At 39.6% G+C, this 26,834-nt stretch overlaps 1 protein-coding gene across 1 annotated transcript in view; it reads left to right on the forward strand.

Moving 5' to 3' along the window:
• col24a1 (collagen type XXIV alpha 1 chain) overlaps positions 1–26,834 on the forward strand; it is an 89,207-nt gene that overhangs the window by 39,697 nt on the left and 22,676 nt on the right. The window contains exons 15-32 of the mRNA XM_074668805.1: positions 3,853–3,906; positions 4,729–4,773; positions 5,055–5,108; positions 5,539–5,592; positions 6,053–6,106; positions 7,454–7,507; positions 7,586–7,639; positions 8,561–8,605; positions 8,749–8,802; positions 9,360–9,404; positions 13,342–13,395; positions 14,598–14,651; positions 18,409–18,462; positions 19,019–19,072; positions 22,051–22,104; positions 22,203–22,247; positions 22,892–22,936; positions 26,172–26,225. Of these exons, the coding sequence (XP_074524906.1) occupies positions 3,853–3,906; positions 4,729–4,773; positions 5,055–5,108; positions 5,539–5,592; positions 6,053–6,106; positions 7,454–7,507; positions 7,586–7,639; positions 8,561–8,605; positions 8,749–8,802; positions 9,360–9,404; positions 13,342–13,395; positions 14,598–14,651; positions 18,409–18,462; positions 19,019–19,072; positions 22,051–22,104; positions 22,203–22,247; positions 22,892–22,936; positions 26,172–26,225 (927 nt within the window). The remainder of the gene's footprint in view (positions 1–3,852; positions 3,907–4,728; positions 4,774–5,054; positions 5,109–5,538; positions 5,593–6,052; positions 6,107–7,453; positions 7,508–7,585; positions 7,640–8,560; positions 8,606–8,748; positions 8,803–9,359; positions 9,405–13,341; positions 13,396–14,597; positions 14,652–18,408; positions 18,463–19,018; positions 19,073–22,050; positions 22,105–22,202; positions 22,248–22,891; positions 22,937–26,171; positions 26,226–26,834) is intronic.

Here is a 26,834-nt window from a genome sequence, read left to right on the forward strand (position 1 = left end):
GTTAGTCAGATTCAGAGGAAATGATTTGACGTTTTGGAGGAGGAAAAGTTAATCTTGCAGGTAAAAAACTTCATCATTCTATATGACAAAACACATCCTTTCTATAAGGACACCAACAGAAAGGAGAAGGCATGGACTGGAGGAGCTGAAGTTTGGGGAGGGCCAGATGAGCTTAACAAACTAATTAATCACCATGAAAGTACGTTGTCATGGGTGGGATTCCTGCAGAAACATGTGGTTCTCCTGTGATCTTGTGATCTCAGGTATCCAGCTGCTATGGGTGCTGCCCTTCGCTGTGCTGTGCGGCGCTCCAGAGATGCATCCAGTATGAATTGGCACTTGCCAAAATCAGCTGAACTGCGCTCACGCTTTATGTGTGAATTAGGGGTAATGCTGATATAGGGTTCGGACGGTTGGCTTGACCATTGATAGTTTTCCTGCTAATTTTGCATTTAATGTGCTGCGTGTCTGAACTTTGTTCAACCAAACCACCTCCACATCACTGAGGTAGCTCCTCTTTTTGGGACTAAATCCTCATGCGAGGACGAAGTTGATGCTGCCGTGCTACTTTTGCTCTTGGGCTTGCCCATTGTTGTTTTGTATACAGCAGAGAGCGTCATACGTCATTGCTTTACTGCACTGTAAATACTGCAAAATGACAAATTTATATCGTCAACAAAAACTTCCAAAGCAATAGAGTCAGGTTACTCTGAGTCTTTCAACTTTGACTTTGCCACAGCTTCGTGTACACAACCAACAACTTTGGAAGGAGGGTTCTCTATGGCTTGCGCCTGGCTCACACTACAGGACTTTAAAAACCTTATAAGACTCTGAAATTGTGTTGTATCTCACACATAAGGAGAATCTTCACAGATCATCTTCTCTTAAATCTTAAGCACGCACTAACAACAAGATTTGAAAATGCTGACCAGCACACACTACAGGATTTCACCAAGACTATCTGACCAGAGAGAGTGATGCACCACATGTGCTCAGTTGTTTGATCTGAGGATTTTAGCGCACGGGTGGGACAGGAGGAGAGAGAAGCGGAGCTGTCTGCAGCGGTGCCTTTCATCCATTACGCGCACGCAGAGGGACAGAGGTGAAACTGTTGCTGTATCAGCCAATAATGGCATGATCTCACACCAATCACTGATAAAACAACAGTTTGCTACTGTGTGAAAATGGCGTGGTTATGTGTTATTTTTAAAGGCATTATTGAACTGGCTCGAGTGGGCCAGTGGAGCGCGCAGTCAGCTGACTCTGAGCCTTTCAGTTTCACTTTGAGCCTGCGTTTGTTGTCTGTTGTCCGGTCTCTGGGGCTCTCTCTAATTGTCTGTTGTCATCCTCAGTGAGAATGAATGTTGTAATCATCCAGATAAATATCAAACATATTTGAAAATTATTGGGGCGGCTTCGACGAGTCTGTGAGACGATTGTGGGGCTAAAGATTGATCAGTCAACCGCTCACACTAGAAAATAATCAAGTCCCCGACAAGATTTCTTCCCCGATTGTCGGGAGGACCAAATCTTGGTTAAATGGGACCGATAACCCTGTAGTGTGAGCCGGGTTTTAGTTAAAGGATGCAATTACGGCATTCCCTCAAGGAAAATACCCTGGACCAGATGGATTTGGTTCTGAGTTCTATTGAGCATTTCAGGAGATATCTGCTCCTTACTACTCAGGATGATTCAGTTGAAAAAAAAACAAACATTTCCACTGTCTCTATATAAGGTAAACATATGTTACTGAAAAGTGGACAAGATCCGAACGATCCGGCCAATTATAGACACATCTCTCCTCTAATGTCAGACCACAAAATTTTAACTGATAGTTACGTTTTTCAAGTTTTTTCACCCTTCCAGTGTGTCAGACTACAGGGATCCCTGTTTTGTAACAGGTCATACATGTGCTGCTGTGGAATTCAGCTGCAGCTTTTTAAAGATAATCATTTTCCTTTTATAATAGTATCTATAGCATCACATCTGAATCTAAATCTAAGGTGCGTTTGGCGTCAGTACCAAAGATCTGCCTTTCAGCTGTGCTCACTCATTTAATAACGGCTGTGACACAGAGTTCACATTTTAGTTAAGTAATCAGAAAGAGAGCAGAAACAGAACAGCGAGTGTCCGTCCTGGTATGCACTTGATGTCTCTGCCAGTGTGTGACTCAACAAAATGTGATGCAGCCAGACACTCGTTCACAGCCTGCACGTCGAGCAGCGGGGTGAGGTGCAGACCAAAACATTTGTTTGAGTCTTATAGTCTCTTTTGATCATGCTACTGTTGTATCAGTCTTCCTACAGTAAGAGTTGTCAGTCATTTTCACATGCTGAGTTTGGTTAATCTGTGTATACAGTAAGTGTATGAAGCATTGTTTGTGTGTTTACTGGATGTTTTAAGGTTGCAGCGGTTGTGTAGAGCATGACTTTCTGGAATGAAACAATCTGGTTTTCTTCAAACCTTCTATCAATTATCTTGGGGGAAATGTTTCGCACGGACTCTACCACCTGGCGGTCAGGAGTCATCTTGTCTGCAGTTTGAGCAACGCCTCTTTTTGGGATACTTGTGTACCACATTTCTCCATCCAGGCCTCAGAAACCAGAGTTTTGGGGAAAGTCTTGAGCTTATCTCCTCCCCTTGTCATTTTTCATTCGCTCTTTGTTGAATGCCTCGTTTGATGATGCACATGTGATTTGTGTCAGTGAAAGCGGCAGTATCAAACACCAGCCCTGAGGATCCAGATGGAGTCAAAGTTTGGTCCATATGTGCACGATGACATAAAATTAAGTCATGTTCCTTCAATATTATATGGCTCACACATTTTTCATATTTACAACATTAATTATTTGGATAAAGGATGGCATGGTTATGATAAAAACTGAAGTCTTGGGTCTTTACAGCCCAGATTTGATTAACTCAGCTTTTCTCTTCTGTATTGGTTTGTGTATCTTTTCTCTGATTGGTTCTTACAAAATACCTACTTTACTCCACCCCACAACCTCAAACTGAGAGAGATGAATGAGCTGGCAGTCTGGTTGCTACAATAAAAATGTTAATTACTAGATCAAAGGAATCACGCCTGTTAACTGTAAAGGGCTGTTATTACTTTAATGTACATCTGTGTGACTCTTACATAAGTGCACGTGCTTCCTCACACTTAATCTCCTTTATTCTTCACCACACCATTGTTAATACTGAGGGAGCTGCAGCAATCACAAACCTTTTATCTTATTTACCAGTAAAGCAATTGAGTAGCTTTAGTTGTTTTTAACAGTGCTATTATTGCAGTATAGGAAGTATGTGAATAGATAAATACACAAGGCGTTGGCTTGTCTTTATAAAAATATTTTTTACAGGGTATGGTAAATACATTTGTGCGGAAGACATAGGTATGAGTGTATTTTTCTGTATAAATTATTTGTTGTATATCCGCTGTGAATGTTTAAAAATGGTTAGTACACAAAAGACAGTGTTTTAATTCAATAAAACACAATTTAAAGGGGTCGGACTAAATAAGTTGATACTTCTTCCTACTCCTTTTTTGCTCATGTAAACCGAAAAACTTAAAAAGTGATTGTTGTTTTTTTCATTTTTTTCTGATTATTATTCATTTGTATTACTCACTGTTTAAGTTGCCATCTACATGAATTAAATGAAGTCATTCATTTATTCAATATTGAACAATGCAGTTTCCCTTTGTGTAGTGCTAATTCATCCGCAATAGGAAGATATTGGAAACTGCTCCTTTAAGTATAACTCAATGTAAGTGTTGGGGCTAGCAAAAGCATGGTGTGTTTGTGAATTTGTTAGTAAAACTTGAAGTTTATTCTGTACCTCTTTCCTTCTCAGGGGGACCCAGGGCCTGAGGGACCACGGGGACTGTCTGGTATGGTGGGACCTCAGGTAGGTCAAACAATGGCAAGAGCAAATACTTCAGGAAAACACTACCATACTGAAAATGCCAAATATTTTCAAGTTTTTGTTGTAGATCTAATATGAACTGAATACATTTGATTGGGTAGTGGTTGTATGTGTACAGCTGTTATACATACAAATTACATGTTAACTTTTCTGTGAGCATATGACCTGTTTTAGAAACTGATGTAAAAGGATAAACTACATGCTTCTTTAATTTACAAGTTCTGAGGTTACATGTAGCATCTGTAAAGGTGTTTCATTTCATTTTATGGAGAAAGTCTTTACGCTAATAGAATAATCCTTGCACACAGCTTATTAGTTGTACAACAGTGTAGCCACAGATTTAGCAAAAGTTTTACTATCAGTGCTGTGTATTTTAACTAACCACAATTTTGTCATAGGAAACTTATATTATGTATGAGAGGAAGTTGACTACAGAGGGCTATTTGACTTACCTTAGCTCTGTTAATCTTGAAATGACTTGCCTTAACCACAGTTAGGACCATGTTTAACTTTTAACTCTTAATTTCCATAATTAATTTTTGACCCTTAAACACTAGTTTCTCCTAATTTGTTGCATTTTTATGCACAGATTTTATATTTTTAAATAATAATCTATTCCGAGAAGGAGGAAAGGTGGGCTACTTTTTGCATTATTATCACATTTTTCAGTCTAGAAGAATGTGTCAGTGTCAGCTCTCATCGATCATCCTCCTACTTGATATGCAGCCCTGCTCTGAAAAGTATTTTATCGTTGGTGTCAAGATTTTCCCTCTTCTTCCCTCTTCTTTCCTCTTGCTGTGGCAGGGCCCAGGAGGACGAGTTGGCCTGCCTGGATTGAAAGGTGATAAGGTGATCTAAATATTTATATTATTGCAGTGTATCTGTGTGTAATGTGTCAGTTAGCCCAGCTCACAAAATGCCGTGTTAAAAGCAATCCTGTTGATAGGTTGAGTGCATCGACTCCAACAGGAAAGTTTTTAAAGTGTTGCTGCATTATGACTTTTACTTTACACCTTTCATCTTACATGCAGAAGCAACTACAGTCTCTGTGTCTTTAACTGTGCTGGTGTTGTGATCATTCTGGCAGGGTTGTGTTTTGTTATATCTCTGTATGATGCTGTGAAATTCAGGGTGAAGTGGGACAAAGGGGCCAACCAGGAGATATGGGGTACCAAGGCGATAAGGTACGTCTTCCTTCACACAAATAAAACCCTGGTCACCTTTGACTCTACCTTCACAGAAAAATATCAACACAATACTCCTGTTTTATCAAGAACATGTGTTGCTGTTTTGTTTTTGTCTTTTGAACTTCACAGAAGTGATCTCTCGTTTACCCCCTGCTTTGACAAATAATTGGACAAAAGTCGAATCTCTGGAGTAACATTAAGTTTCCCTGAAATGGGAAAGATTCATCAATAGTTTTCAACAAATTAGAAATGCACTGGTTTTGAATAAATGCAGATGTTGCTACACTTTCCACATGAAGTCATCACATTATACTTTTCCCATGTGAATCAGGGTTTTGCACACATGCACCGCAAGACGTGCGCTCATTCAAACACACACAAATGGAGAGTAAGGCTGTTGTCTGAGTGTTATGTCTATGTCTTTCAGGGAAACGTTGGAGCTCCTGGTTCTACTGGGTTGAGAGGGAAGCCAGGACCACCGGTATGTTCGTGTGAGTGTGTATGCCACAGCAAAGGTGCAGGTTGTGTGTGTGTGTGTGTTAGCTTGCATGAGAGTCTTTAAAGGTTCTGTACAGCTTTTATAGACAGAGCCAAGTAAACAATGAAGCAGAGTGGTGATCTGGACTGTTTTTGTTAGCTTGTAAACTAAAGTCAGGCCGATCGGATGCATAACAGTTTAGCTGTTAGGTGATTCCACTTTAATTGAGCTCCAACTCAGGAAGAAAGAAAACGAATCAGTGTCTTTGAATAACAATTTGTTGCTTGTCAGAAGAAGAAAGCCCAGATGAAGCAGTAAAAAAAATACTGTAAACACCCTCTGTACATAAACTGGATAAATTACGAACTTTCATAGATGCATACCCTCTCTGCAATATTAGCTGTTTCTATTGTTTAAGTTGTAGAACGTTAAGGTTTAAATGTAGTTTCTGTGTTCTTCGCAGGGTAAAATTGGTGAGATTGGGGCACAAGGACCACCTGGGCCTCCAGGACCAGAGGTATGAAACATATTATATATGACATATTGTAATAATGGTTGTTTTATTTATTTGATGACAGTTTTTAAAGACCAAAAGCAGGAGCAGGAACACATAGCAGGGCCACCTCACGTAAACATTGATTTAAAGTTTGGATTTAAAAGCTCGTTACAGAGAAGTTTCAAATAAAGAAGTTGAATGACCACTCTTGTTTACCTGGACTTGCAGTTTAACAGTCTCTTATATTTTTAGCTCAGGCCATGTTCACGTGTAGCTGAGTATTTTCAAAAATGAATATCACCCCCTAGTTCATTTTTAAAAATACTTTGGTCCACACAAAGTGGGCAGATGTGCCAGCCAATCAGAATGAGCCCCCGTCAGTCAGCTGAGACGTTTGAGAACTGAAAAGCCCTTTTACCTGCATCCACCCAAAACCATGAAACCCGAGTTCTCCAAACCACTTTGACCGGAGTTTTCAGAAAACTTCATTTTTAGTGACTTAAAGCTGCGGTTTCGTGTGAATGATAGGTGTTTTATTGGTCTTATAAAAATATATGCATTTTCCCAAATACCCAGCTAAGTGTGGACATGGCTTCAGAAGCACACTAAGTTAAAACAGCCATGCCCCTCTGCGTCATCAGACGAGGATGGTGGGGAAAAAAAGCCAGCCATAACAAAGACGCTGTAATAAAACCTTCTACTGTTTTCACCCTGCTGTTACTGAACTTCATTATCAGAGTGAGTAATGTGGTTGGCACAGAGCCATGTAGAGGCCCCTTTATGATGCTTCTGCTCATAATCGTGGTCACATAAAGACATTAAGTCATAGTAAATGTTGAAGTAACAGGTGGTTGAAGATGCAGATTTGCTCCACACCACGTCTCAGTTTATGGCTGTTAACACACAGATGAGTTAAATTTTTTCCTCGTCGCCCATGTTACCTGACCCAATGCATCTCTCTGCTTTGATCCCTGACACAAAGTCTCAACAACTAATGGGGGGATTACTTTGGAATTTCCTGTTTATACATATATATTCCACAGAGAAAAAGAAAATGTTTTCTTGCGATTTCCTCTGGTGGCTTCAATAAAATCGTTCTCAGACACATGAAATAGGAAAATTCTGCAATTTGCATTGATTTCTGATTCAAGCATTCATTAAAATAATGGATAATGAGCTGTTTTGGGGGGAAACCTTCAAGCTCTACTTTGATACCACTATCAAAGCAAATTATAAACTTGGGACACAGTATACAAAATAATTGTTCCTTTCTTAATAAAGTTATATGACACCTTGGTTATTTGATGACTCTTTAATGAAGTCACTTTTTCTTCTCTTCTTCTGTCATTTTGTGTTTTATTATGCTAGGGGTTTCCTGGGGACATTGGGATTCCAGGGCCTAACGGTCCACCAGGGCCAAAGGTATAACAGCATCTTTTTGTCTTTGTTTCCATCCATGAAATTAGTCCAGTTAGATTACGTTATTTGTCCTTTCTTTAGGGTTTGCAAGGTAACAGAGGGCCACAAGGCCCACCAGGGCCACAAGGAACACAGGTGAGGCTTTTCAACACCCATCTTAATTCTGTCTGTTTGTTCTAGTCTCACTGATACAGAAAAGTGGAAAATGTAGCTCATCAAAGGGATTTCCATTGGAACATTAGTCTGAGGCAACGCTTCTCACTTAGCATGTAGTCACATCTCAAACAGTTGCAGCTCAGATCCTAGTGGGAGTTTTTTTTTTTTTTTTACTGGGATATATCTCGGGGCATGTTCCGCTGGGTGAAGTCATGATTCACGATTATAAAAACAGGCTTGGATGTTTGCCAGCAGTGAAAAAAAGGAACAGAAGCTTTTCAGGGGTGTGCAGAACACTCACACGTGCTTTTATTTTTGCTGAATGCTGCAGCATTGATCAGACATGCCACAGGTGAAATAAGATCAAATGTATTGTCCTGTAGGAGACAGTAACCACTGCAGAGCCGCAGTATTGCTGTTGATGACAGACCAGGCGAGCCAATCGGCCTACCAGAGGAAAATATCAAAACGTGTGCTATATATGTGTGCTCTATTGTTAGAGAGACTTCCCTTGGATCTATAGTCACATGTACAGTAACTAGGAAGTTAGCTTTCTTATAACAAAAGGGTTGAACTCCTGGATATGTCTCTTATGTAACTATGCAGCAATATAGAACCTTGCCTCAACTTCCAGTGAAAGAGGAATGTAAAGCATCTTCCTCAGAGTTTTTACGTCATCACAAAATAATTCAAGTCTTCTTTAAAAACCAAGAGGTTTGTTTTCAGCCTTGAAATGCAACTATGTGCATGTGTTCACGTGTTAAACAGCAAAATTAAAAACCTATCAGAGAGGAGTAAAGTAGCTGAAGCTCTTGTGTTGTGATTCATGCAAGCAAAAGTGTGTGTATGGGTTTGCGCGTTTCAATATTTGTGTTTCATGAACTTTTGTGTGTTTTTCAGGGGGATGAAGGACCACTCGGCCCACCTGGCAGTGCTGGCCCTAATGTAAGAATTGCAGACGTAACACAAACGTAAACAAAGAAATGACAGCTAAGGCTTTTTCAGGTTATTTATGCAAAACAACTTTGTTATATTTAATGTAATGACACATATTTCATCATTCTCTTTGTCTCTGCTCGTCTTTGTAGGGGAGACCTGGAAGAAAAGGCTACATAGGTGAACCTGGTCCTGACGGTTTGCTGGTGAGTTTACTTCTATTACAGTCTTGAAACTTTATGTGTCATATTTTTATAGATGCATACATTTTTAACAGTCAAAATGTTGTTTCTGGAAAGGCCTCTTAAGCAATAACACTACTTCAACTCTGGATCATTTTACCGCAACATTCCCAACCTGTTCTTTACAATCTTTGTGGGCTGTAATTGCATTTACCATCACCACATTTAACATGCCGTGATACAGATTTCATGTTAAGTGATACTCTTGTGCTTATCTCTGAATTCCAGTGCCGCCATGTTTGTGACCCACTTAGCTGTAAGCTGAGCCTGACTGTGCTATACACATGCTCTTAATTAGACGAGAAAATGCTCTTCCCAGGCTTTCATCACATGTATCAGCAAACCAATGAGCAGCAACACAAAATGATTTCCAGTCCCACGAAAAAGAGTCGTAGAGAGTGTGTTCCTCTAACAATTGTAATATCCTGAGTGCTGAGCCAGCAGCAGGATAGGAGTGTGACAGACATCTCTTTAATTGCAGGAAGCTAACTAGCACACTGTTTGATGTCTTCTTCTTGCAGGGAGAGAAAGGGGACATGGGAAACGTTGGAAAAATTGGACCACAAGTAAGTTGCTATCAGACTTGTGAAGTACAGTGCTGACGTTAATGCTGTGCCAAAGTAACTTTTCATTAAGACTTCTTTATCGGTGTTAATAAGCGGCCTTTTCTGCACCTTTTATTGGCTTCAGTTCCTGTCTTATAAACACTCACTGTGAGATTCTTGGAGATTAATATACTGAGAGTGTATTCAGTCATGATATAATACATCAGTCAATAAAATCCACCAGTGAAGCAGTCTTAAAGACATTACAGAGTATTTCCCAATGTCTCGCTGTTTCTTGCTGACCCACTTTCAATGTTAGGACAATCTGGATCCTCTCCCAGCACAGGATACTGTTTGACATCATAAATTTGGCAGAAAGCTACAGTAGAACAGGAGGAACACTAATCACAGACCTTCTGTAGATGTCACCTTGTTTGGGTTTCACATTTGTCAGTCTGCAGCTCAGTTTGATTTGTGTTTTTGCCAGACTATCATCTGCATGTTGTGAAAGTTTGATAACTAAATTTAATCCTTAAAGATGTTATTTACAAGTAGCTTAGTAAATGTCCCAAAACATGTGTTTTCATACTGTTTGTGAAGCTACTAAATGAGTTCAGCTTGCTGCACTGTTGATGCTTTGTACCCAACACAAAGATTTGTTTCTCTTCTCCAAAATCCTCAATTGCACAAAACTCCCTGAAAATCCAAAGTATGTCCATCCTCTACCAGAGGCCCCTTAATGTTAATATTTGCATTCTGTGCATAGTGAGGGCAACCAAGCGGGCCACGTCGGACCTTGTTTCTGCAGCACACATATGCGAGGGATTAAGCGCAAACTGTGTAGAGGGACCTTTGAAGCCTGGGAGGAGTGTAGGCCCTATGCAGAGAAAAAAAACACTCTAAAACATATGGAGGCTTTAATGAAAGCCATTACATCACTTTCCAAATAAATTAGACGTGTAAGAACTGAGAAAGACTGCTGTTGAATGGTGCAGGTTAACCCAGGGCCGCCTGTCTGTACTGAACACTCCTTTATCACCATGTGGCCTCTCATAAAAGGGTTTCATGAAGAATTTAACTGGAAGTTTTTACAGTGTGGGGTATTTTAGCCAATTTAGATTTGCTGATGAGTGCTCACCCTCCAGTCCACAGCTAATAAAAACGTGTAGTAGTCCTCAATTACTGGAGGCAGCCACAGGTGTGTGTGATATGTAGTTCACATGTCAGCTCTGTGCTTTCATGTTCATGAGCTTTAATGCTCTTAAATATTTTACAAGGGCTTTATTTTTATACTTAATATGTATACCTGTACTTGATAAACCTTGGCTTTGTCTGTGGAACCAGATCTCCTTTGAAACAGTACAGCATGAGTTCCCATGTCAGGCCCCCCCTGTCACATGGAAACCACTTTTAAACCATTTCCCCCTGTCAGATGATAGGGGGTACCGCATTGTCCCACTTCTTGTCCCAATTAAGGGATTTGAGGTCAATTTAAAGCTCCTGTTCCCATGCCTGCAGGCTGCTTCCCCTCACAGACACTTTGCCTCTAATCCTTCTCTTGAATGCCTCCTTACATCCAACAGGGTAATGCATTTTAAGTGAAGATACATGAGTAACACTTTGAGGTTGTTTTTGCTGAGTAAGGAAACAGAATCAGGCTGTGTTTACCTCTGTGGTTTGTTTCATGTCTGCTCCTCCGTCTCGATTGCTTTGTCCTTCTGTTACATTACTTTTTGACCCATGATTGTCCTCCTCTCCCTTTCTTAGTCTTGTTTACTTTCAGAAATAAAGAAAATACCAGGATATAAACTCAATGATTATGTGCTTAAAGTAAGAATAGCAATATTATAGAATCTTGTAACCTGCCAAGTATGTGAATGTAACATACTGAAAGGAGGAAACACAGCTCTGAAATTGGCCTGAACAACCAGAGACAGCCACAGTCCGACCACGCTGGCTTTTGCGGTCAGCCAGAAGCGATTCTCTTGTCTGTGATTGAGCAGTCCCATGAATTACTGCATCTCTGTGATGTAGTTCAGGTCAGATGTGCTTCCAGTTTACAGGGTCCTGGTGGCTCACTGCATGTCTCGTGGCTTTAGTCAGGAGTGAGATAAGTGTATGTTACTGTACAGCCTGCATCACTTCACTTCTCCTCTGACTTTTACAACGTTCATACAAAGATTTCTGTAAATTCCTTCCCCCAAATAAACACAGTGACAGTTTTAACTGTATAGCTACCCTTTGGGGTGGAAAATCTTCTCAGCCACCTTAGAGTCTCACTGTGGGTCTGGTGGAAAGGTTGGCTCTGGTCCAAACCATAGCCCTGTCCCAGACAACTGATCTGGAAGTGTTTAAGCTCCTCTGATAAGTCTCATATTTACATAAGCTTATGTTTTGCACAAGAGTACCTCTTTGCTATCTTTTTGAGACCATTTGTATTTAGTTACTGTCACTGCTGTGGAGTTGCCCTGACTCTTATAATTCCCAGTCATTGCTTTTCTGCTCAAGAAACAGTTTTCTTACTTTTTCACCAGACAACGTTGTTTAGTTCCAAGACTCACAAATGTTTTAAAACATTTCAATGCTACAGTCATCTTCTAGCTGGATCCCATACTTCCTGACTCATTTGCTTTGTCTGGTAACAAATTGTTTGTTGTTTTTTTGGTAATGAAAATCAAAATGTTTTTGACCAGTAACATTTTTATTATTGCTGTGACTCTTTAACTTTAGCTTTAAGGCCCATTTATGCTGAATGTTAAATACAGATACGGAGGGAGCCTTCTGTCCATGTTCTGCTTTCATTTTGTCCATATTTCTGCAAGTTTTGATAAAGCTTACAGATAGAGGCGAAACAAAACAGTACCACTGGAAACTTGCACAATGCATTTAACTGCCTCACCAACCACCGCCTCATACAATCCTCCGTTTTTGTCTTTTATGCAAGCAGTACATTAGCAATACCTCCTCACATAGACTGTATAAAACATAGACGACTCTGAGTTACCTTTCCAACAGCGACAGGGCACCTGTAAAAATCATTCACCGTACAGTGTGTGTCGATAGTAAAATTAGCATTTTAGACCTAAGCTGTTTTTCAACCAGGCTTTAAATATACTTTTAAATGCCGTTAAATTCTGTTTTTGTGGCTATGTGTGTACTTGATTTCCGGTCTTTGTGCAGCTAGCCTCAAGCAGATCCTCAATGAACACCGACTTTTAGCACTTCCGCATAGGCTTCATTTTCACTAACTGGATGTTTCCCCTTGCCTCCTACACTGCCACCCTATTTGTTTTGGAGTTTTCGTTGTCGTAAACTTTTGACTCTGAGCTGCCCCCCCCAGTGGATGTATTAACAGCAATGCCAACTTAAAGGACGCGTGGGAGTATGTGGGCAGTGACGGTAACATTATTTGAAAAAGATGGATACTTTAAAAGTCAGTTTAAAAGTACAGTAGAAAATAACATTTTTCAGAACAGATTTGTTCGAGATTAAATAAAATACTCCCAAGTGTGTTCAAATGAAAGTAAAATTACCTGAATATAAAGATTTTTTAGCTTTAAAATGAGATAAATGAGAGTTTTAGTCAACATTGAAGCAGGTCCACTTCTACAGAGGCTGCTTTTTTTTGCAACGTCTTGTTTCTACAGTCATTAGTGTCACAAAAAAGAATTAAATGGAAGATTGTAGAATACCCATACCCATCATGCATCACAGGAGCTCATTGTCCTTGTCACTGATAAGACTGAGTGTTTCAGTCTAGAATCTGACCACTTCACATTGTAAAATATTCCCATTTCTGTACCCACTAACTCAGGGAAAATCTCCCCAGGCCAACTGCTGCTCTTGTTTTTGCCCCATAGCTTGCATTGAAGGTGTCATACCAGCCCTTCATCAGTATTTCTTTCTCCTCTCTCCACTACAGTCTTCTCACTCTGCTTTTCTTCCCTCCTCTCTCCAGGGTCCACTCGGCCTCATCGGCATAGCTGGGGTGATGGGAGTTCCGGGTGAAAAGGTAAGGAGTGTGTTTCTCTATCATTAGCCTGTCAGTCAGCATCAGCTGGTTGCTTGTCAGTTGCAGACCCCTGTAATTTAGGCTTGTCTTCAGCAGCCGTGGCTCCAGGCCCAAAAGATGCTTAAAAACACGCTTAGAAAGGCACTCAGCTTTCTGACATCCAAATCAATAGTAATATTGTCAAAGTCATGCTGCAATTAACGCTTGTCACTATTACATCTCTCTGACAAAGCGAGCAATATCACGTGCAAAAAATACCTATGGCTTATAAACGGACTCTCACACATTGACTCAATAATTTATATTTTACACTATTAGCTTTGGAAATCTCATCTATATCATACTGATGTTAAGTCAAATGCACTTGTACTAATAAAACACATGCAAGGTCGTCAAGTCACACACATGCAGGTCATGCAAGACGAAGACCTGACGCTCCACTTTTCTTCCTCACCCATGGCTAAAAAAATTACTTATTAAAACAAATCTCTTCCACATGAAGTAAAATGATTATTTTATCATCACAGTATTAATGACTCCAGCTCTCTGGTTTGCTACCTGCTTCCATTGTTTCTTCTGTCTTTATGCAGCAAACCTGCTCTTCTTTCATTCCTATCCAGACGCCCCCTGTGTGTCAGAACATGTTCTTGTGATGGGAAACCGTCTGCTTGTCAGACTCTGGCTTCTCCCCCGCCTCCTCCTGCTTCACCCTGTCAGCACCAGCCATACCCTGACAGCCCACAAATTCCTTTCACATTATATAAAAAGACAGATTAAATTCAGTCCCGGTCTCAGATTAAGACCTGTGTTTCCAACAGAGAGCTTTCTAACTTTTCTGCTCTCCGTCTGATAAAGGTGCACGAGAGGACTTAAAAGATGTTTGCACAGTCATGAATAAAACGCAGCTCAAGAAGTATAAAGTTTCACTGACACGTTTCGGAGTCGCTTACCTTCTCACCTGGAGTTACCTTTCATTTTAACACACTGCTCAGAGTGCCACCAACTGGGTCTCCAAGCATTCCCTCAACACTCAACCAGCTGTCACTCCAACCTCCTGTTTTAAAAAGCTGCTCTCAGGTTTCATTGCTCTTTATTAGAAAAAGTCTGAGACGCTGTGATTGGGCTTCTCTGTTTTCAGGTTTCAGGTCATAGTAAACAGATCCTCTTTCTCTCTCTGCTTCTGTCTCACTGTTTTTCCCCAGGGCGACAGAGGACCTGCAGGTCCAACAGGTCCAGTCGGGGAGAAGGGGCCAAGGGTAAGTACAGTCCCTCAGGAGCCACTGCAGAGCCCTGCTTCTTGTCTGAAAGCTGGTGAACTTCCAACCTATGTGTATGTTTGAACTGTTCCCTGACAAGCAGAGGTTATGTTCTTCATCCAGAAACGTATGACTGAGGATGATTCATTTAAAATTAGAGAGCTCCAAAGCCACTAATATCCTACTTGTTTAAATGTAACTTTCAACGAGCCCACTAATTCAAAAGTAAGAAAAATGAGCCACTTTAACCCAGACGTACATAGAAATTTATCTCTGTTTTCAGAGTGAAATACTGCCAGCCATCAGCAGTGCTTGTTGGAATTGATAAAGTGATACAACTTTATGGCAGTCAGCTTTGATAGAATAGAAAATACTTTTTCAATCAAGAAAAAAAAGTAAGAAAGTGTATAGAAATTCCAAAAAGGTCCATAAGAAAATAGATGCTGACAGCTTGTCCATCATTCTCCAGTCAGCCAGCCTCCACCTCCACAGGGTCCAGGACTAAGCTTCTTCAGCAGTCTGTTCAGTCTCTGTCTCCTGGATCCTGTCTGCTCACAGCAGGCGAAGTTCTTCCAGTGTGGCGTTGGTGTCTGGTGTTAGCTCCGTTCGCCATGTCTGTGAATAGCATGATGCTACTCTGCCTTCTGGTATTCCCTCTGCTGCTGGGTTAGCACAGCTAGCTTGTCAATCTTATTGGAGATAGATCTTACGTTCCCAGCAACGATGGATGGAAGGACAGGTCCATGTCGTCACTTCTTAGCTCACACCTGAAAACCAGCACGTCATCCTCACCTTCCTCTCCTCACCTTGTGGGGAGACATCAGGCCTTGCACCAGTTAGCATTGACATGCTACAGGCTGCTAACAGCTGATTTCTCATGTAAATAATGCAGCCATGGTTACATGTAGGATCTCCAGACAAACACAGGAGCAAAATTAGTAAAAATATATCAAATAAAAAAATACATTAAAAAAAAATATATAAAATAATAAATATATATAATACGAGCTACAGCTGCCAGTGGTTACAGACACAACATATAACTCGCATTTCAGGCCAACAGTGATAGAAATGATTAAAAACTCATCTAACAGCATCTTTGTTAGATACCAAGCCAACTAAAGTGAAGTAACTCTGCCTTTGGATTCAGCAGATGTTACTCACAAGTTAAACCTACATGGTTTAGTTTATGTAAATCAAAGCAGACTTATGAGTCCTAAAAGCTTCCAGACTCCTCAGTGATATTTTTTAGATCTGTGCAGAATTGAACCATAGCAAATTGGTCTCCCCACATTAATGTTGAGGATGAGGATGAAAAACTTCTTTTTTCTCTTTCCTCCTTTGGAAATGGTTTAGGACCGTTTTATGAGTTTGTTTTATTTCTGTGATCTTTCCCCAGCTGTAAACTCTCAGACAACAGCTCTGCGATGAATAAAAAACTAGGCCTGTGATGGATCTAAAAACTTGTGTTTGGTATTGTGCTTCAGCATCCACCTTAACAGCTGAATAACAGCCACTGTTGAGATTTTTTTTTTTTATTTTGGAACGAGGGTTATCATTTTCTTTTTAAGAGTTTTAATTCAATCCGGTTTATTAGTCAGGTGTATTAAAAGTATAGTTTACGTTAATGCATGCTGCCTTCACACACTCTCAACCTTCCTCATCAACAATAATTTATACTAAAATCAGTAAATAAGGGCAGCATCGGGAAAAAAAAGACGATGATGAAAACATTTCTAAATACATTTTAAAAATAAGTCAGAGACACCAAGGAGGGTGGGAAAACAAGCTGAGTGCTGGGTGGGCACACTCCTGTATGATTCATCGTGCTCTCTTCCAGCAGCAGGTGGTATAAACGTCATGTGGCTGTAGCAGTAATGAGGCGATGATTTTTGAAGCGGTCTTTATGGACCTCTTTATTAGTTTATGGTCCTGAGCAGCCATGTTGCCAAACTACACCAGTGCACTGCCAGTGAAAATGCTCTCTCAGTTGATATGAGTTTTATGCTGTGCTGCTTAAGACAACTAAAAAAGAGTAATAGCTGCTGTGCTTTTTGGACGATCCCGCTGGTTTTCAAAGACTGGGTTAAGAGAGATGGTAATCTGGGTGACTCTAGACCATCATATGATTATAACAAGGCCAAACAGATGGAAATCAACCATAACCTTCTTTGTTTTTGCCTCTAAAAGGGAGAAGAAAGTCAGAAAATCCTTCCTGTCAGTAAATAATAAATCCACCCGCAGGTGGAGTTATGGAAGCTAGAGTCTTCTAGCTTTAATACAACTTTAAATGTTACAATAGTGTTAAAACTAAAGATATAATGAATCACAAGAATTCATCATAACACATTTGAGGCTGTCAAGTTTTTAAAAGAAACCTTTCAGAGTAATCAGGTCAAGGTAGTGTAGAGGCAGAGCAGAGAGGAGGCGTGCATGCTGCTCTGTTTTACAGCTGTCTAATTTGGAACAGGCTGCACGGCTCTATTGTTATTATAACACTGGATATTTGCCCTTGTTATAGACGTGCTGCTTTGTTGGGAAGCTTGGCTCTCGTGCATGGCGTGTAAAATACACGGTATTCCTGGAATGTCGGCTCATGTTGCACCAAAAAAGATGTTTCAGCACACCACTGCTGTCACCACCCTCCTCATAATTATCATTTTTCAGACATTACACAGCACTGATGTCGTCTTTACTACACACTATTGTGCTATGACTATCTCTGTGTAACTGTCCAGTAGCCTAGATGGATTAGCTTGAAATGCAAAAGCTGTTCTTAAAACATGCATCAATAACAGGAGTAAATAAGACGTTTGCAGTTGTGATCGATTGGACAACTTGGAACTGTTTCTAAATGGAATTGTTCTCGACTCCCATCCCTGTTTGGCTTTTCTCCCTCACAGTCTTGGGCCTTGGATGATTTCCATACTTGTGGCTTTGGGCCCAAGTCCTGACCTATCTGGCTTGCAGACTGACTCGCCGGCCGGCTGATTGGCTAGCTGGAGGAAAGGATGACTAATTTGGTGGCTGGATGGCTAAATAGTTACATGATTGAATCAGTTCTAGTTGGAGAACATGTTTTACTGTGAGGGTGATTTTTATGGCTTATGTAAGGAGTTATGATGATTTGTGTGAAACGGTTTGATTTGAGCTGTGGCCACATTAGCGATAGAAGGCAGATCCTTTGGCTTTTTCTCAAAGGATTAATATGATAATCTCATGAAGTGCTGTTTCTGTTTAAATGAAATTTTAGGGATTAAGTTTTTTGGCAAATTTCAACCACATTTGTCTTGACTGGCTCTTTTTTCTTTACTCCTTCAAGATAGTTTGTGTGGCTAGTGCTGCAGCACCCACCTATTCTTGCTTCTTCAAGGGTCTGGAGCTCGTTCTTAAAAGTACAGAGCCGCTCATGTAACAACCTTTATTTATTTATATATGTGTATTTTTACTTACTGTATATTGCCACCATTCAATTTTTTTTTTTTATGTGTGCTGCTGACCTCTTAACCCGGTCACCCTTGTGAAAAGAGATCTTCTCTCATTGGGTTTTTATGTGGTAAAATAAAAATGAAATATTGCACAACATTACACTTAGGTTAGTTTGTTGCTCTGTGAGGCTTCTTTACAGCTTGAAACACAAATGTTTTAAAGCTTGTATGACTTGGATAATAATAGTCACTTGACATGCCAATAAACAGTAACATAGTTTCTTAACCACCTCTTAACACTGCCTTTTATTCCTGTTTTTAAATTTTAGGGCTATCCAGGGTTGCCAGGAAGTCCAGGGGACATCGGCATGCAAGGTGCCCCTGTAAGTATCAATCCTTCATCAATCCTTCTGCCTACTCTGCATTTTGGATGGAGTCACATAAAAATTAGCACTTAATGGGCTGAGAAGCTTGGATGCACTGACTCTCATCTTCTCTACTTAGTGTGTTGGCAGGCTTTTATAAACGCTTAAATTGCGAGATTGACTTGGGCTCTAAAACTGACTAAGAGGAATGTTCTCTTCTCTGTAAACACATAAAAATTAAGGGTTGATTTGACGTATCAGTTTTCCTGTTCCCACAATTAAAGTCTGGACCTGTGTAAACAGCCTGTCCTCACTGCCCGATTCTTTGGTAGATCTGCTTAAACTTTACACTGCGTCCATTAGGTTGACAAGTGTTGATGTGGGCGAGAAGATGCAGTAAGAGGTCACGGCCTGTTTAGTTTGTGTATTATTCTCACTGTCTGCCCTGGTTTGTTTCGAGCAGGAGGAACACAATGAAAAGCTTTCTCAATCGTACTGTTTTCCTTTTTTTTTTTACTTAGTAGGATTTCCCACTTATTTCTGTTTCTGCTCTCCGTCTTGTTTTTGCTCACAGGGGCCACAGGGTCAGAGGGGCATCCAAGGCACTGCTGGGTCAAAGGGCAGAAGGGTAAGAGCAGGCTTTATCTTTTGGCAGCAGTTGTCACAGCCCCAGCTTTAACCCAAAAGTAAACATGAAATCTAGGTTATCTGTTTTACATCACAGCTCAGTTCTTGTAAAGTGAAGGTTAAAACAATTAGCAGACATGTGTTTGTCCTCCCACTTGGACTGAGCTCCTTTATAGGTACTTTTACAACTGTTTCATGAACCCCATGATGTTATGGTAATGTCACATGAATATGGTGTGGTAATACTGGTGAGACACCGTGTGGCAGAGTGGAGAATGACACCTTGAGTAGAAGAGGCAAAGATCCATTTATGCAGAATTTATAAGAGTAGTAGCTGAGATGTCTCATATTAAATACAGAGGGATGCAGATCAGAACAAACAAAAGATAAAGGAGAGAATATTTCACCCCAGATATTTTCATCTTAAATGTTTAGAGATACAGCTCACAGAAGCTGGATCTGTGTGTAAAACTTAAAGAAACATTAGATAGTTAAAATGTTTGAATGAGCTGAGCTGTGTTTTTATTTTGTGTATGACAATGGATGAATAGATGCATTTGTTTTTTAATTTGAAAATGTGAGTTGATGTGGAAAAAACAGGTAAAACTCGATCAATTAGGTGCACAATCATAAAACAGATTCTATCATTTAATCTTTGAATAATAACAGAGAGGTCAATCTTTATATATTTATGTCTTTTTGACTGTATTTTAACTAGGACATGCAGTTGGACATTCAGGTTCTCAAAAAGTAACTGAAGAGTCATCACAGAGTATCCTACCATCAGCTTCTGTATCGTTTTTGGTCAATATCTACAAATCAGTCTTTCTCAGTTGTGATACTCACTGACTTCAAATTTATTGTTGCCAAGTTTTCGGCCTGTTTTCCAGGTTTTATGCAGGATGGAAAAAGTGTGTCTTTCAGCTGAGTGTTCAGGTCCTCATGTGACAGTGAAGAGCTCAAAGATTGGAGAAATCTGCCAGATTCTCATTTTCCCACTGGTTAGGATCATGTTGCTTTCAAGCAGAATCAGTCTGGGAGGTCCTCTGAGTTTTGCCTTTAATTAACTTTTAATCTTTCCTTAACCTTGGGTTGGCTTGTGAACCACTTCTGTGCACGGCCGTCTACCAGCACCATGGCTAAAGCTCTTTAATTTAATATTCGTCTATTTTAGCTGATTCGAGAAAACACACGGGAATAACTCAAGAGCCAAATAAAAACTACCTACCACAGCACAACTTCATTATTCATCCACACTTCACTTCCTTTTATCTTCCCCCTGCTCACTTTTCCAAGCAAAACATATGGCTGCAGTTATCATGCCGCGGCTTGTGTTGTTTACTGTCATCCTCACACGTATCAGTCTGTGGCTGTACTTCCTGCCCTGCTGAGGTTTTACATCAAAGTCAAAAATTACTTGATGGGGATTTTTGGAAAAGATATTGGAAATAAAAAACACTTCCCCTCAACAATGTGGTGCATCAACAGGGATTTACCCAAAATGCGTCATGATGGATGTAGAAGAAAGCTGCAGCACAATTTACATCTCACTGTTGTTGTTTCTCTCACTGATTAAAATGATCAAAAGATTGTGGTGTGCACCTGCTTCACCAGTTTTGTAGCAGCGTATGCTTCTGAAATGACTTCATTAGTTTCATCTGTTATCTTATCTATACTTCCTATAATTCAATAAAGTCCCTCTGGAAGGGTAGTATGGCCGACACAACTCGTCTCCTTTTCTTATTGCATTTATCAATCAATCAATCAATGTTTATTTATAGAGCCCTTTACAGAACCCAAAAGGCCCCCAAAGTGCTTTACAGTAGTGTCTTAGGATAAATAAGAATACTATAGATAAAAGCGATAGAAAACAATAAAGTAGGAATGATACATTAAAAAAAGGAAAGATACATAAAAATGCAAGGGAAGGTGTGCATAAGGGTGCATAAAAGCCATTTGGAAGAGATAAAACAAGTTAAAAACTAATAAGAGCACGGTACCTAAAAGCCTTAGTCAGGGTTAAAAGCCATTCTAAAAAAGTAAGTTTTGAGTTTTAAAAAGATTTAGATTTAAAAAGACCAAAGTCTGTGGTGGTGTGGATGTCTGGGGGCAACCTGTTCCATAATGCAGCGATAGAAAAAGAACAGTCCCCCCACTTCTTATATCAAAGTAGTATCATTTATTGGCCACACGTACACACAACAAAAGATGAATCAAACGAAAATGAAACTTAAAGATTAATTTCACATTATGATGACCATGCCTACCCCATGCACACAGCACATGATCAAAGAATCTTAATTAAACGAGCATCAAAGAAAACGAGGGGTAACACATTATGCTTTACCCACAGTGATCTGGCCTGACAGACCTCAAAAGCTCCCCCTTAAATGTGATATAACTGATTGAGCTTCTCTGGTTAATGCGCAAGTATTGAGAGAAAATCACCTCAATTAAAATAGTGATTTCTTCGGGAGTTGGGCTTCAGGAAGGAACAAAGGGAGGGACAGATAAAGCCAAATTTATCTGCCCAGGAGGTTAAAAGGAGCAGAGTGACCTGAGCAGGATAACAGACTGAAGGCCAGAGGCTCAGGCAAAATAGGAGCAGATAAAGATCCATCAAAGGTAAAAGTGTAAAAGAGAAGAGACAAGATGGGGATGACAGATAGGCTGAAAGTGGAAAACTCCTGAAAGATTAGACAGGAAGCAAAGAGTCTGTGGATGTATTCACAGATCTGTATCAGCCCCTCTGACTGTGTGGTGGTGTTTTAATGCCTGGGAACACTTGAAATGTTTGTGGCAGCATCAGGGCGGAATAGATGTGTAGATGAAGAATGGAGACTAATTACTTTCACTTGATTTGTGTGCTTCAGGACACGTTTCAACCACAGTGTGATGTATTATGGTTAATGGCTTCCTGTACTGATTATTCTTTGTTGAGTGATGTTTAAAGGTGTGTCTCATGTTGCTTTCATATAGGGGCCCCGGGGTCCAGATGGCCCTCTGGGAGAACCAGGCCCTGAAGGCACCAAGGTAATCATGCATGTCACTGTGCTAAAATGATCTGATTGTTCAAGTTGTGATTAGTTTTTTTTTTTGCCTTTTTAAAAATGTCTCATTTCTCTTTGTAGGGTGAAAGAGGGGACATCGGACTGAAAGGGGAGCCAGGATTTATTGTAAGTAGTATCTGAATTATATTTTTTACACTTTTAATTCCAGAGGCGTACTGTACTAGCTACATGGTTATGATACTTTGGATTTTTTAAGCCTTGCACGTTTCAGTATGAAAGCTTCAGGCTGGAGAAAATAACAGGGCACATGTATGTGTATCCCCTTCCTCCATCCTGAGCTCAGATAATCATCATTATTACAGCAGAGGGTTTTATCCTCAGGCATCATCTTTAACACCACGCTCCTTTTGAAGATTCACTCTGACCTAATGGAAAAGAGTTTTAACCACGTCATTTCAAACATTAAACTGACATGTAGTTGAACCGTCACGCCTCTGTACAAGCTTTAATCACTTGTAACTTTCAGTGTGGGCTTTTGCTTTTGTGACTCAGTGTCAAATTATACCCACGTGAGGTTATTATATGGCTGCTGGCCTATATTTAGGAAAGCTGAAATTTATCTCCTGAGACCTGCTGAGCTGGATGTAAACTTTGTTTTCAATGCTTTTGCTGAAAGACACTGTATTTCATGCGTATGTCACGCCTATAAAAAGGTCAAAATAGATGACAAGCATGCAACAAGCATTTACTCTAATGCCTCTTCTGGTGCTTATGTTATGTTTCATTTGTGATAAATCTCTGTTTTTAAGGGCAAAGCTGGAAGTCCAGGAGAGAGGGGCCCCCCTGGGAAACCTGTAAGCAACTTGTTTTTCCGCTGATATCTCTCACAAAGCTTAAATTATCCCCCTCCTTAAAGCAGTGAGCTTCAGTTTGCCTACGGAAGAAAACACAGACCTGTAAAACACCTCCACATCCTCTTTTTCACCTGTAATATGTGTAATTATAACTGTGAAGAGTTTAAGTCACCCAGGAGGAAGTTGTCAAAGTTTAAAGAAATACTGAGCAGAGTTTCTGGGCTCAGCATAGAAACATATGTACAGGTATTTCCCTCACTTCCTTAGTGTTTAATGTTTACACTTTGATCTTTGGGGATTAAAAGTTTCTTTTACCACAATTTTAGGATAAAAGCTTTTCATATGGAGCTGTTTTGTTGGACAACTTTCCAATAATGTGTCACAATATTAAAACTTACTGTTAACTCTGTGTTTTGATCAATGTTCAATCAATCAGTCAATCAGTCAATCAGTCTTTATTTGTTTAGCGCCAAATCATAATTAATGTTATATCAAGACACTTTCCTAAAGCACGTTAATGTTAATAAAATTTTATTAACAGAGACCTAACATCAAGACAAAACAAGGAGTGTTATCTCATCTTACCCACCATGAGTACAGCTCTTTGCAACATTTAGCAAGTTACAATAGCAAGGAAATAGTCCCCTTTAACGGGCAGAAACCTCGGACAGAACCAGACTCATGTTAGACCAAGGGTCTTCAACCTGTGGCTCTGGAGTCTCATGCGGCTCTTTGACTCCTTTGCAGTGGCTCCTTGTAGCTTTAAAAAAATATTATTCAAATAAAGAGTTTTTCTTTTTCTTACAGGGAGTATTGATCATGAAAAGACATTGTCACTAGATATGTAGCAGGACATAAGCAAACAAAAGCGAAATTATCATTATGTTACCAAATAAATGTATTTGCTCAAAAAAAAATTTTTTTAATTTTGCAAATTTATTAAATGTATTTTTTATGATTATTTTTCAAATTTCAATTTTTTTAATGGTAGCATTTTTTTTCATTTCTTTTTTTGAAATTTTATTATTTTTTAAATTTTTTGCAAATTGACTTTATTTCAATAATTTTAATTCTTTTTAAATTGATCAATTTATTTGTGATTTTTGTAAAAATTTGCAACCCTAAAAAAAATTGCAACTTTTAAAAAAAAAATTGCAACTTGTGAAATTTCCACATTTTTCATTTTTTTAAGCAATTTTATTAAAAATAATAAAATAAGACATCACATGCACAATTTGATAAATTTGAAAAACTTCTCTTTTAGATATTCAGTAGATTTTAATCATGTATAGAATTTTATACACTTTACCTTTTTTTCTGTGGAGATAAAGTAGATGTAGCTCCTGAATGACTTTAATCCAGCTGAGCTGAGGCAAAATGGCTCCCATGAAAATAAATTTTGAAGACCTCTGTGTTAGACGGACATCTGTCTTGACTGTTATTACAGATATTATGAGTCTGATGTAACTCTTTAAGTTAGCAAAATTACAAAGCTGTCTAAAAAAAAACCCATCAACATGTCTTCTTGGTAGAGAAGTGATGTAGTGGTGTGATGGTGATTGCACATATGTTGCTAAGAGGTGTGCTAGTACCAAAAACATGGTCGTTTTATTGACCAGGCTCCACTTTTTATGAGAATTAAAAACCCCTTGGAAAAAAATAAAAATGCACTTTTGCTCAAGGCTTGGAGTTGGTTATGGATAATTTGCAGGATTTCATACAAAGAAATCCACTTTCACAAACCATACCATCTGTGGCTCTGGCACCGCGAAGTAATGATCCATTTCTACTGGAAACCTTTGGTTATTTAATTTTCTCCATCCAGGAAAAATGATGAATGTTAGTTTAAAAAAGGTTTTGGAACTGTGAAAATTTTCTGTGAAAATGAACTAATGCTGCACAGATGATGGAAATATGAAAACAAAAACAGACTGTGACCAGATCCAAAAGATGACACGTGTTGGCTTCTTATTAGTCGTACTTATTCACTTGAGGTTTTCTTAGAGTGCATTTTGATCTGTGTATGGAAGGATTTACACTGGATGCATCAGTGGTTGGAGGAAGACTTAGTCACCTGCATGCAAAGTATTGTGGGAATCTGCTGTTTGGCTTCTTTTAAATTCCACTGATGATTGGACTGTTCCTCATGGGTTGGCTGAACTCATAGTTAATCCTTAACATCTGGCTGCTGGATCCTTAATGTAAAGTAGTAAAATGAGAGAAAAGCAGGAACAGAGCTCCTGTTTCATTTTTAATATCACCCTACAGACATTTCAGTGGAGCCCTTTAGCTTCATGCACCATTCAGGCCGTGTAAGGAGAACAAACGGGAGGAAGAATGTGAGAATACAGGGGGAGTGTGGTTCACATTTGACATTTTAGGGTTGTTCGTAATAACTTTTAACAGACAGGCTGGCCTTCGCTGTCACTTTTAGATGTAGACATGTATTTACACACACACACGTTCGTGGACACCTATAGGCTACAACACACACATACTTAGGACCAGTTCCAGCCTGTCCTCCTGAGCACACGCTCACGTTTCGAGGTTGCATCGACTTTCAAACAGAGATGAATCATAAATCAGTAGCTGCTTAATGTTTCTTCCCTCTGAACTCGCCCACAATCATCTCTCTTGATGTTTTAACAAAACACCTTAACGTTCTGTTGATTTTGCCCCTTTGTGCGTCATTTATGCCGCCTACCTCTGGACTCACAGCGCCATCTTGTGTCTGAACATTTTCACGTTCTGATTACAAATAGTTGAGTGATATGCCCCAAGCTCATTGTGTTGTCAGTAAAGTCTGAGCCAATTGTTCCAGGTGTTTAGTACACATACGCTGCTTTACATAATGTATCAGGTGTGGGTGCATTTTTCTTCTTCTTTTGTTCTCCTTTTGTTTGCTTATGCAGCTTCACTCTGAAGACCTGATTTAATCAACATCAAGGATTTGAATCCTTTATTTAGAAGCTGGTTTTGATGCTGCCAAACTGATTCAGACTCCATCAACAAACTTTAGGATACTTATGCCAATTAGTTGAAACAGGACGCTTTTTCATATTTGGGTTTCTGGAGCAAAATTGGCAAGTATGTAGAACACAACAAAGGTGTCTGAAATGTAAGACTCAGACATTGTGATTGCTGTTTCAGCTCGAATAACAGCAGTGATAATTGGGGGAACTTTTCTAAAGCCAATTGAACTCATGCTTACGGCTAAAGCTGTGTCTATTTTCAGGGCAAACCAGGTAATCCAGGCAGCACAGGGGAGAGGGGACCCCACGGTGAACCAGTAAGTCTGTCTCATCGTTGCATCAATGTGTTTTCATTTTTCTTGCAACTTCAAACAAACCTCTCATTGTGAAATCACTGACTATGAGAATATTTGCCTAATCATTACATCTTGGAAAAAAATCTAAAGAAGCTGTCAGGGTTTGGATTTATTCATAAAATACATCAGAAACTTAGATGTTGCTCAATGCGAACGGGAAAAACTGAATCATTTATTTTGTCATTTATTTATGGCTTTCCTTCTTTCACACCTCAGAACTTTATACCTCGTGCCTCCCTTCTTGGATTAGTCTCCACTTCTTGATTTTCCTGGAAATCTTCCGAACCCTCAGGGAAATTAGGGATGTCAAACAACCAGATACAAATATTTATTAGGTCGGAAGGTTTTAATAAGGCTACGTTTATGTTATGAGTTTCATCTTGCTTTTGGCTGGTCTTCAGTTTAACTTGAGGCTTTCTCAGCTTTCAGCCGTCCCCACTCCGCAGACTCAACATTTAGATGTATGTATTTTTGTAGCCATTATGTGCTGGAGTTGTGTATTATGTTGTTCTGATGTTTTATCCCCTGATTAACTGTGCTTAGAGACTCCAATAATGAGTTTGTTTTGTC

Source organism: Halichoeres trimaculatus, unplaced genomic scaffold, assembly GCF_033239565.1.
Source record: "Halichoeres trimaculatus isolate MK-OKI-2021-1 unplaced genomic scaffold, fHalTri1.1 fHalTri1_scaffold_4, whole genome shotgun sequence".
NCBI lineage: Eukaryota > Metazoa > Chordata > Actinopteri > Labriformes > Labridae > Halichoeres > Halichoeres trimaculatus.